At 46.0% G+C, this 12,302-nt stretch overlaps 1 protein-coding gene across 2 annotated transcripts in view; it reads right to left on the bottom strand.

The window, feature by feature from the left end:
• LOC124253750 (sphingomyelin phosphodiesterase 4-like) overlaps positions 1-12,302 on the bottom strand; it is a 74,286-nt gene extending 61,984 nt beyond the window's left edge. For both annotated transcript variants that reach the window (XM_046687576.1, XM_046687577.1), the window contains exons 1-5: positions 12,242-12,302; positions 11,923-12,006; positions 9,854-10,069; positions 6,483-6,582; positions 5,232-5,445 (exon numbers count right to left, since the gene is read on the bottom strand). In XM_046687576.1, the coding sequence (XP_046543532.1) occupies positions 5,232-5,445; positions 6,483-6,582; positions 9,854-10,069; positions 11,923-12,006; positions 12,242-12,271 (644 nt within the window). In that variant the 5' untranslated portion in view covers positions 12,272-12,302. The remainder of the gene's footprint in view (positions 1-5,231; positions 5,446-6,482; positions 6,583-9,853; positions 10,070-11,922; positions 12,007-12,241) is intronic.

Raw genomic sequence — 12,302 nt, 5'->3', positions numbered from 1 at the left:
GCCCCAAAGGACCATACTGATGAAGACCATCAACATCAGTGACGGAAAGGTCTTGTAGGTAGTGTGATGAGAAGGCTGTATCAGACCTCCAGAAACAGTCCTCCTTGATCGATGCCAAGAAACAGTTGCTATGCAATGCCATGGTGGAAGCTAATGCACGTGTTGATTAGAAGTGGCTGGAGGGGGTAGAACGGCGTGAGTGTAGGCCTGAAGAATCATTGAATGCATCCAGAAGGACAAGGTAGTCCAGGAAACTTCGGCTATGGGGGCTGCAGACAGCGGGAGGACAAGGTAGTCCAGGAAACTTCGGCTATGGGGGCTGCAGACAGCAGGACAAGGTAGTCCAGGAAACTTCGGCTATGGGGGCTGCAGACAGCAGAAGGACAAGGTAGTCCAGGAAACTTCGGCTATGGGGGCTGCAGACAGCAGAAGGACAAGGTAGTCCAGGAAACTTCGGCTATGGGGGCTGCAGACAGCAGAAGGACAAGGTAGTCCAGGAAACTTCGGCTATGGGGGCTGCAGACAGCAGAAGGACAAGGTAGTCCAGGAAACTTCGGCTATGGGGGCTGCAGACAGCAGAAGGACAAGGTAGTCCAGGAAACTTCGGGCTATGGGGGCTGCAGACAGCGGGACAAGGTAGTCCAGGAAACTTCCGGCTATGGGGGCTGCAGACAGCAGAAGGACAAGGTAGTCCAGGAAACTTGGCTATGGGGGCTGCAGACAGCGGACAAGGTAGTCCAGGAAACTTCGGCTATGGGGGCTGCAGACAGCAGAAGGACAAGGTAGTCCAGGAAACTTCGGCTATGGGGGCTGCAGACAGCAGAAGGACAAGGTAGTCCAGGAAACTTCGGCTATGGGGGCTGCAGACAGCGGGACAAGGTAGTCCAGGAAACTTCGGCTATGGGGGCTGCAGACAGCAGAAGGACAAGGTAGTCCAGGAAACTTCGGCTATGGGGGCTGCAGACAGCAGAAGGACAAGGTAGTCCAGGAAACTTCGCTATGGGGGCTGCAGACAGCAGAAGGACAAGGTAGTCCAGGAAACTTAGGCTATGGGGGCTGCAGACAGCAGAAGGACAAGGTAGTCCAGGAAACTTCGGCTATGGGGGCTGCAGACAGCAGGACAAGGTAGTCCAGGAAACTTCGGCTATGGGGGCTGCAGACAGCAGAAGGACAAGGTAGTCCAGGAAACTTCGGCTATGGGGGCTGCAGACAGCAGGACAAGGTAGTCCAGGAAACTTCAAGGCTATGTGGGCTGCAGACAGCAGAAGGACAAGGTAGTCCAGGAAACTTCGGCTATGGGGGCTGCAGACAGCAGGACAAGGTAGTCCAGGAAACTTCGGCTATGGGGGCTGCAGACAGCAGAAGGACAAGGTAGTCCAGGAAACTTCGGCTATGGGGGCTGCAGACAGCAGAAGGACAAGGTAGTCCAGGAAACTTCGGCTATGGGGGCTGCAGACAGCAGAAGGACAAGGTAGTCCAGGAAACTTCGGCTATGGGGGCTGCAGACAGCAGAAGGACAAGGTAGTCCAGGAAACTTCGGCTATGGGGGCTGCAGACAGCAGGACAAGGTAGTCCAGGAAACTTCGGCTATGGGGGCTGCAGACAGCAGAAGGACAAGGTAGTCCAGGAAACTTCGGCTATGGGGGCTGCAGACAGCAGGACAAGGTAGTCCAGGAAACTTCGGCTATGGGGCTGCAGACAGCAGAAGGACAAGGTAGTCCAGGAAACTTCGGCTATGGGGGCTGCAGACAGCAGAAGGACAAGGTAGTCCAGGAAACTTCGGCTATGGGGGCTGCAGACAGCAGAAGGACAAGGTAGTCCAGGAAACTTCGGCTATGGGGGCTGCAGACAGCAGAAGGACAAGGTAGTCCAGGAAACTTCGGCTATGGGGGCTGCAGACAGCAGAAGGACAAGGTAGTCCAGGAAACTTCGGCTATGGGGGCTGCAGACAGCAGAAGGACAAGGTAGTCCAGGAAACTTCGGCTATGGGGGCTGCAGACAGCAGAAGGACAAGGTAGTCCAGGAAACTTCGGCTATGGGGGCTGCAGACAGCGGGAGGACAAGGTAGTCCAGGAAACTTCGGCTATGGGGGCTGCAGACAGCAGAAGGACAAGGTAGTCCAGGAAACTTCGGCTATGGGGGCTGCAGACAGCAGAAGGACAAGGTAGTCCAGGAAACTTCGGCTATGGGGGCTGCAGACAGCGGGAGGACAAGGTAGTCCAGGAAACTTCGGCTATGGGGGCTGCAGACAGCAGAAGGACAAGGTAGTCCAGGAAACTTCGGCTATGGGGGCTGCAGACAGCAGGACAAGGTAGTCCAGGAAACTTCGGCTATGGGGGCTGCAGACAGCGGGAGGAATAGTTGCTTCCTGAGTCTTCCATGATCTTGTGAAGTAGCGAGGTAGATACTAAGCGCCCTGACAGGACAAAGCGCCAAATATTCAGTGTCATCAGGACCCTTGCGGACAAGGGAGGGATAGTGAACATCAGGTCTGGTTGCCCTGGTAACTGGTTCTTTGCAACAAAGTCCCAACGGAGACCCAGAAAAACCTTGCCATGCTTCTTCCGCTTGAACCTTACACAATTAACCTCTAATGCATGAAGTTCTGATATTCGAGCTGCAGTAGCCACAGCTACGAGGAAGGTCTTGAAAGTAATGCGCTCAAACTCTATTTCATGCATGGTTCGTAATCACTGGAGACAAGATGACGAAGGATGATGGAGAGGTCCCAAGCCGGAGGTCAGTATTATTTTATGATCATGACAGGGAGGTGGTCTAACTCGCCCAAGTAAGCTTGAACCTCTGCCGGTCTGTCCAATACATCAGCTGTGATCATGACAGGGAGGTGGTCTAACTCGCCCAAGTTAGCTTGAACCTCTGCCGGTCTGTCCAGTACATCAGCTGTGATCATGACAGGGAGGTGGTCTAACTCCCCCAAGTGTGCTTGAACCTCTGCCGGTCTGTCCAGTACATCAGCTGTGATCATGACAGGGAGGTGGTCTAACTCGCCCAAGTTAGCTTGAACCTCTGCCAGTCTGTCCAGTACATCAGCTGTGATCATGACAGGGAGGTGGTCTAACTCGCCCAAGTTAGCTTGAACCTCTGCCGGTCTGTCCAGTACATCAGCTGTGATCATGACAGGGAGGTGGTCTAACTCGCCCAAGTTAGCTTGAACCTCTGCCGGTCTGTCCAGTACATCAGCTGTGATCATGACAGGGAGGTGGTCTAACTCCCCAAGTGTGCTTGAACCTCTGCCGGTCTGTCCAGTACATCAGCTGTGATCATGACAGGGAGGTGGTCTAACTCGCCCAAGTTAGCTTGAACCTCTGCCAGTCTGTCCAATACATCAGCTGTGATCATGACAGGGAGGTGGTCTAACTCGCCCAAGTGTGCTTGAACCTCTGCCGGTCTGTCCAGTACATCAGCTGTGATCATGACAGGGAGGTGGTCTAACTCGCCCAAGTTAGCTTGAACCTCTGCCAGTCTGTCCAATACATCAGCTGTGATCATGACAGGGAGGTGGTCTAACTCACTTAAGTGTGCTTGAACCTCTGCCGGGTCTGTCCAGTACATCAGCTGTGATCATGACAGGGAGGTGGTCTAACTCGCCCAAGTTAGCTTGAACCTCTGCCAGTCTGTCCAATACATCAGCTGTGATCATGACAGGGAGGTGGTCTAACTCGCCCAAGTGTGCTTGAACCTCTGCCGGTCTGTCCAATACATCAGCTGTGATCATGACAGGGAGGTGGTCTAACTCGCCCAAGTTAGCTTGAACCTCTGCCGGTCTGTCCAGTACATCAGCTGTGATCATGACAGGGAGGTGGTCTAACTCCCCCAAGTGTGCTTGAACCTCTGCCGGTCTGTCCAGTACATCAGCTGTGATCATGATAGGCATTATCTGACATTTCTTAGCCAATTTTGTATCCTGTCCTTTTTTAATCACCATATAATATCTTTCACAGGCCACTGGTGATAAAAATTAGCAGAAGCCGCATCTGGTGACAAAGGAACATGGTGAATCTACACACTCCCAACATTGATCATGAGGGATCGTGATGAGATATCAATTTGCCACATTTACCATAGCTTTTAGTGCCTGAAGGTTAGGAAGACAAAATATGTAGAGCCCTTAGATTTACCCATCAGATAATCAAATCTGAAAATTTGAACCTGGGAAGTTTTGAAAAACATTAACAGAGAGCAAGTAAGCAGATGTGATTATGTGCGCCACAAGAAACACAAGAAGACAGAGTCATCAATATTCCCCGCAATGGTTAAAAACTCTTCATGAATGTCAACTAGTTATGACTATGTCAAATGTTACATTGTTCTGCTCCAGAAAAGAGCACAGACACCAATTTCAGTCGAAGCCAAACTTGTTGTCATGGAAACGCAAACAAATTATTTTATTCAGAAATCCAAATCTACCAAAAGGCACCTGTTCACCACCAGACCTATTTCTGTGCCATGTTTGGTGAAGAAATATTGAATGGTTGTTATGTTCTGCCCTGTAAAGACGAATTTGCACAGACACATGGAGTCTAAAATAATATCATACCCAAAACGCGTCGCGTGGGATAATTATGAAGTTTCCTGCACCTATCAGGGGAGACAACACTTTCAGCTGGCCCTTCGGCAGATCACTATTTTAAATTTGTTTATTCAATTAAACCTCTGGATCAGAAACAAGTGTCAAGGAAAAAGGCAAATCAAGCGTTAGAGAGACATATTCGTATTTAACAATAACAGCATCACAGACGTCCTGTTGGATCGTCACCACATCCTCTACTGATGGATATGTGGAAAGGTTAACTTGTTTTACCTGGACATTGTCTAATGTGTGCAAAGGTTAACTTGTCTTGCCTGGACACTGTCTAATAAGTGGGGAGGTTAACTTGTCTTGCCTGGACACTGTCTAATAAGTGGGGAGGTTAACTTGTCTTGCCTGGACACTGTCTAATGTGTGGAAAGGTTAACTTGTCTTGCCTGGACACTGTCTAAAATGTGGGGAGGTTAACATGTCTTACCTGGACACTGTCTTATGTGTGGGGAGGTTAACATGTCTTACCTCGACACTGTCTAATGTGTGGGGAGGTTAACTCGACTCACCTGGGCACTGTGTAATGTGACACTGTGTATGTCAGTGGTAGGGTAGGTTAACTCGACTCACCTGGGCACTGTGTAATGTGACACTGTGTATGTCAGTGGTAGGGTAGGTTAACTCGACTCACCTGGGCACTGTGTAATGAGACACCGGGCTTCGTACCGGAGAGGGGACATTAGGCATTGGCGGAATCATCTTGTTGTCCAGAGGCAAGTAGTAGCTGATGTAGCTGTCGATGATGTTGGGATACAGGTAGTCATAGAGGTTGGCCCAGGAAGGGCACGAGTGCGAGGGGTTGACCAGGCAGTATGCAAGATGGAACACAAAGTACTCGAATGCACGTGATGACAGTTAAGGAAGACGTATATAGATGGCCGGAAAGTTTCAGAAATCTAACTGCCCTTGTGTCTTTACGTTTCATAGCTGACAATGGCCCTTGTTTCCACATCATTTCGCAAAAATCGCTTCACATGTTCACAAGTCATTGTCATTATTTTGAAGAAGGATCAGCTAACTTTCATCCATTCAACAAGTTGTATAGTTTCATAAATAATTCAGTTTAATAGCCATTTTCAACTATGATAACGGGGAGATGTGGCACACAACACGTGACTCGGGGAGATGTGGCACACAACACGTGACTCGGGGAGATGTGGCACACAACACGTGACTCGGGGAGATATGGCACACAACACGTGACTCAGAAATGCAATCTCCGAATAGCGAATATGTATTATGAACATATGTGACATATATGGTCATACATGTATGGTTCGGAGTTTTGCACGCCATCTGGCGAGGACACTATTTATGAACCTGTGGATCTTTACCATATCAAACAGACGTTACATAAGAGTATCATGAGAATTAAGGAAGCAAAATGCTTTGCAAGCAGAACATGCAGGTAGAAACTTTCATGCGTAAAATGTAGACTTATTTGCATGAATTATGCAGGTTTTTGTGTTAACTCGAACACTGGAGATAAATTTACAAATTTGTTTTTGGTGGTGTGGAATCAAGCAGTGACTGAGGACATGACAGCTGGAGGTAGCCCCCAGTGTTGTGCTATCTTGTTGACATCCTATTTACATCTAGTGTTATAACCAAAGGAATGCAGTACCCAAAAGCAAAGCAAATATATATGCTGATCCAGTAATGAGAAATATTAGTTAGAACTGGTGTTCAGGAATCTATACTTGTCATAAGAGCTGGACAACACTATCAGGCTCATTGAATGGATAATGCCTGTCAATATCTAAAACACTGTGACCACTTGTCAGGCTGTCAGTCGCAGGTTCCAGTCATAGTCTAGCTTACTGCCACACAGCTGCAATATTGCGACAGGGAAACGTACAGTTCCTCTAGTGTGTAAGGATATCGAGGGAGAGGAAAGTCTGGCCAGTGTGTCCTTGTGCCTGTAACTTGTTGACAAAAAATGCTGGCATCATCCCTTCCTCCATCATCTGCCGAGTCGGAGCCTGGAGAAAATACACAGTTGTAAAAAAAACTTTTTGATCACAGCCTCCTTGGATGTTCAGTATATCTATCTTGGATTTCATGGTAGTTTAGTGTGAGTATATCTAGGACTGTATGGTAACACTCGACACTTGTGTGAGTATATCTAGGACTGTATGGTAACACTCGACACTTGTGTGAGTATATCTAGGACTGCACGGTCAGGCAACACTCGACACTTGTGTGAGTGTATCTAGGACTGCACGGTCAGGCAACACTCGACACTTGTGTGAGTATATCTAGGACTGCACGGTCTGGCAACACTCGACACTTGTGTGAGTATATCTAGGACTGCACGGTCAGGCAACACTCGACACTTGTGTGAGTATATCTAGGACTGTATGGTAACACTCGACACTTGTGTGAGTATATCTAGGACTGTATGGTAACACTCGACACTTGTGTGAGTATATCTAGGACTGCACGGTCAGGCAACACTCGACACTTGTGTGAGTGTATCTAGGACTGCTCGGTCAGGCAACACTCGACACTTGTGTGAGTATATCTAGGACTGCACGGTCAGGGAACACTCGACACTTGTGTGAGTGTATCTAGGACTGTACAGTCAGGCAACACTTTCGACACTTGTGTGAGTATATCTAGGACTGTATCAGGTAACACTTTCGACACTCTGTGTGGAGTATATGTGTGAGTATATCTAGGACTGTATGGTAACACTCGACACTTGTGTGAGTATATCTAGGACTGCACGGTCAGGCAACACTCGACACTTGTGTCAGTGTATCTAGGACTGCACGGTCAGGCAACACTCGACACTTGTGTGAGTGTATCTAGGACTGCACGGTCAGGCAACACTTTACCCGACACTTGTGTGAGTGTATCTAGGACTGCACGGTCAAGCAACACTCGACACTTGTGTGAGTATATCTAGGACTGCACGGTCAGGGAACACTCGACACTTGTGTGAGTGTATCTAGGACTGTACAGTCAGGCACCACTTGACACTTGTGTGAGTATATCTAGGACTGCACGGTCAGGCAACACTCGACACTTGTGTAAGTGTATCTAGGACTGCACGGTCAGGCAACACTCGACACTTGTGTGAGTGTATCTAGGACTGCACGGTCAGGCAACACTTTCGACACTTGTGTGAGTATATCTAGGACTGCTCGCGGTCAGGCAACACTTTCGACACTTGTGTGAGTGTATCTAGGACTGCACGGTCAGGCAACACTTTCGACACTTGTGTGAGTGTATCTAGGACTGCACGGTCAGGCAGGCACACTTCGACACTTGTGTGAGTATATCTAGGACTGCTTTCGGTCAGGCAACACTTCGACACTTGCGGTCAGTGTATCGACACTTGTGTGAGTATATCTAGGACTGCACGGTCAGGCAACACTTTCGACACTTGTGTGAGTGTATCTAGGACTGCACGGTCAGGCAACACTTCGACGACACTTGTGTGAGTATATCTAGGACTGCATCGGTCAGGGGAACACTTTCGACACTTGTGTGAGTGTATCTAGGACTGTACAGTCAGGCACCACTTGACACTTGTGTGAGTATATCTAGGACTGCACGGTCAGGCAACACTCGACACTTGTGTAAGTGTATCTAGGACTGCACGGTCAGGCAACACTCGACACTTGTGTGAGTGTATCTAGGACTGCACGGTCAGGCAACACTCGACACTTGTGTGAGTATATCTAGGACTGCTCAGTCAGGCAACACTCGACACTTGTGTGAGTGTATCTAGGACTGCACGGTCAGGCAACACTCGACACTTGTGTGAGTGTATCTAGGACTGCACGGTCAGGCAACACTTTCGACACTTGTGTGAGTGTATATCTAGGACTGCTCGGTCAGGCAACACTTTCGACACTTGTGTGAGTATATCTAGGACTGCACGGTCAGGCAACACTCGACACTTGTGTGAGTGTATCTAGGACTGCACGGTCAGGCAACACTCGACACTTGTGTGAGTATATCTAGGACTGCACGGTCAGGCAACACTCGACACTTGTGTGAGTATATCTAGGACTGCACGGTCAGGCAACACTCGACACTTGTGTGAGTATATCTAGGACTGCACGGTCAGGCAACACTCGACACTTGTGTGAGTGTATCTAGGACTGTACGGTCAGGTAACACTTGACACTTGTGTGAGTGTATTAACTATTGTATGGTCAGGTAACACTTGACACTTGTGTGAGTGTATCTAGGACTGTACAGTCAGGTAACACTTGACACTTGTGTGAGTGTATTAACTATTGTATGGTCAGGTAACACTTGACACTTGTGTGAGTGTATCTAGGACTGTATGGTAAGGTAACACTTGACACTTGTGTGAGTGTATCTAGGACTGTACAGTCAGGCAACACTTGACACTTGTGTAAGTGTATGTATCTAGGACTGTACAGTCAGGTAACACTTGACACTTGTGTGAGTGTATCTAGGACTGTACGGTCAGGTAACACTTGACACTTGTGTGAGTGTATTAACTATTGTATGGTCAGCTAACACTTGACACTTGTGTGAGTGTATCTAGGACTGTATGGTAAGGTAACACTTGACACTTGTGTGAGTGTATCTAGGACTGTACAGTCAGGCAACACTTGACACTTGTGTAAGTGTATCTAGGACTGTACAGTCAGGCAACACTTGACACTTGTGTGAGTGTATCTAGGACTGTACAGTCAGGCAACACTCGACACTTGTGTGAGTGTATCTAGGACTGTATGGTAAGGTAACACTTGACACTTGTGTGAGTGTATCTAGGACTGTACAGTCAGGCAACACTTGACACTTGTGTAAGTGTATCTAGGACTGTACAGTCAGGTAACACTTGACACTTGTGTGAGTGTATCTAGGACTGTACGGTCAGGTAACACTTGACACTTGTGTGAGTGTATTAACTATTGTATGGTCAGCTAACACTTGACACTTGTGTGAGTGTATCTAGGACTGTATGGTAAGGTAACACTTGACACTTGTGTGAGTGTATCTAGGACTGTACAGTCAGGCAACACTTGACACTTGTGTAAGTGTATTAACTATTGTATGGTCAGCTAACACTTGACACTTGTGTGAGTGTATCTAGGACTGTATGGTAAGGTAACACTTGACACTTGTGTGAGTATATCTAGGACTATACAGTCAGGCAACACTCAACACTTGTGTGAGTGTATCTCGGACTGCATGGCCATGCAACGCTTAATACATTGATTATCTATCAATCATACAGTAAAATATTAACACTAAAATACTAACTGGTAAGTATTTGAAGGGGAATTCATAGGACAGGTATATTTCCCCTTGTAACCGGTAGATGAGGTTCAGAAGTTGACTCTCTGGTGCCAGAAATCGTCGAAGGCATTCAAACTCCTGAGGATGGTTGTGTTTGTCAATCTTGTCTATGCCCCATCCATTCTCATTGCCAAAGCCAAACATATTTTCAATGATATATGGCAAAGCATGACGAAGTTCCTGCAAAAGAACAGGAGACAAAATACTAAACAAAAGAGTATTACTTAATTATGTACTATCAAATTTAGGAAATCTGGATACTGTCTCAAAGTTTGCAATACATGATGATAAAACCATCGCAATTACCGCAATCGCAATCCAATTCTGTTGTGGTGGTGGGAGAGGTCTGGAGAGGAGCTTCTAGGGAACTTTGTGAAGTACTATGTGCTGCATCCTACTATACACCCTTGCTTAAGAAAAATTATGAATGTCACTGATACAGCTGATGAGTGAGTGAGTTTAGTTTTACGCCGCACTCAGCAATATTCCAGCTATATGGTGGCGGTCTGTAAATAATCAAGTCTGGACCAGACAATCCAGTGATCAACAGCATGTACATCGACCTGCGCAAATGGGAACCGATGACATGTGTCAACCAAATCAGCAAGCCTGACAACCCGATAATGTTAGTCGCCTCTTACGACAAGCACGGGTTTTTGAAGGTTCATTCTAACCAGGACCTTCACAGGTGTTACAGCTGATGAACAGGTAAGCTAGCCAAAAAAGGGCAGTTGATTAATGGTCCGCTATAACACCCTGAATGCCAACGGGACATATCAGTACCTCCTTTTCAGTCCTCACCTTGAAGTTGAATAAAATTCAAAATCCATAACATACATAAATTCTCTTCACAGATACCAAATCCCTGAAAACTTCCCTGTTCCATGACATTATCCAATGTCATGTTTGGCAAAAGCAAAATTACTGAAAATGACCTCTGGAAAGTAGACACATAATAAATCTTATGACTTTGTACACATTACTAGTTCTCCATGACAAAATGCTTGATATCGATTGGTAAAAAAGATATCTTGTTTTTCCTACTGATGCCCCTTTAAATATATTTGGACTTTTTAAACTAAAACCACATAATTGAATACAATGATAGCATACACAAACATGCAATATACATGGCTGCATCTAACCCAGCAGAACATATCACCCTTAATCCAACACTGAGTGTTGAGCATTTAACCTAATCGGCACAGAGTCACCCACTAGAGCATGATGAATCGACTCCCTAGCATTTTACATCTACAACGATATCCATAAAACTTGTTGGTCTTCATCATACCAGCTTCTAAATGCCACTCAAAGAAGTCATAGTATGTCAGAGATCACATATATTTGTTTTGAATCCAATCATCAATGAACGTTCTGAAACATCATGAATATTTTGGAAAATCAGGAATACTGAAGTAAACTTTTCATCATAGTTGATAGTGTTTACAAAGTCACTTTTCATGCATGAGATGCATTTTTCATGGATTTTTTAAACACAGATGCTGGACATGCTTCCATGAATTCTCATAGATTTTAGAATCCAATGACATATGGTCTTTGTCATGAATACAAAGTGTCTCGATGAAATCGAGTGATTAGTTGGGGGAACAAACTGTCCTCCAAAACCTACTCTTTAGGACTGTAAACTAAGCCAACTTCAGATTGCCACTCTGTGACATCATATGGTCTCTGGTGACATATTCTCCTAATTTTAGAGATGCATTCATGTATCTATGTCCATCTGTGTCAATCAGATATAAGGCAGCATCTTGTTTGCTGTTTCCATAAAGCTGTTCAGATAGACAACTGTTTCCAGTACTTTCATCACACTCCAGTAAAACAAAGCACTTACAACACTTACTCGTTTTTTTAAATTTGATTAATATTTCGAGCTAATTGTGACTCTTGCACAATACACACTTTTCAGTACTTAATACAATATGTGTCTGGAAAAAACAATTCGTAATTCAGCGGGTGAATAGTAATCCTTGCAGCGAACCGACTCAGGCAACAGACACAAGTCCAGTTACCTTGATACTGGTAGTCCTTATGATATCTTCAAGATCTCGACATCTGTGCGGCAAACTTTTCGAAAATGTAGCTTGGACTTGTAGCTGTAAAATATAAATCTTCCTGTGACATGTTGTTGTGTTGTTTACTTTCAATATAATGTTGCATGCTTCTCGAAGCAATTCTTCAAAATCACTTCATTGACGAAATGGGTGCCGATAATGATGGACAGATTGTCCTTGATTTGAGACATGGTAAAAAATCACTCGGCCCAAATCGTTTACTAATAATTTTCCTAGAATATTTTTATGGAGGGAAGAGAAACACAAACTGAGTTACCACAACACTCGACCCGCCAACAGCAGTCATTTTGTAAACTTCTGCTTTTCACTGCTCTAAT

The sequence above is a fragment of the Haliotis rubra genome, unplaced genomic scaffold, assembly GCF_003918875.1.
Source record: "Haliotis rubra isolate DU_JTF1 unplaced genomic scaffold, ASM391887v1 Scf550, whole genome shotgun sequence".
In the NCBI taxonomy this organism is placed as follows: Eukaryota; Metazoa; Mollusca; class Gastropoda; order Lepetellida; family Haliotidae; genus Haliotis; species Haliotis rubra.
The sequence above is the reverse complement of the archived record's forward strand: the minus strand, read 5'-3'. Positions and strand labels throughout refer to the sequence as shown.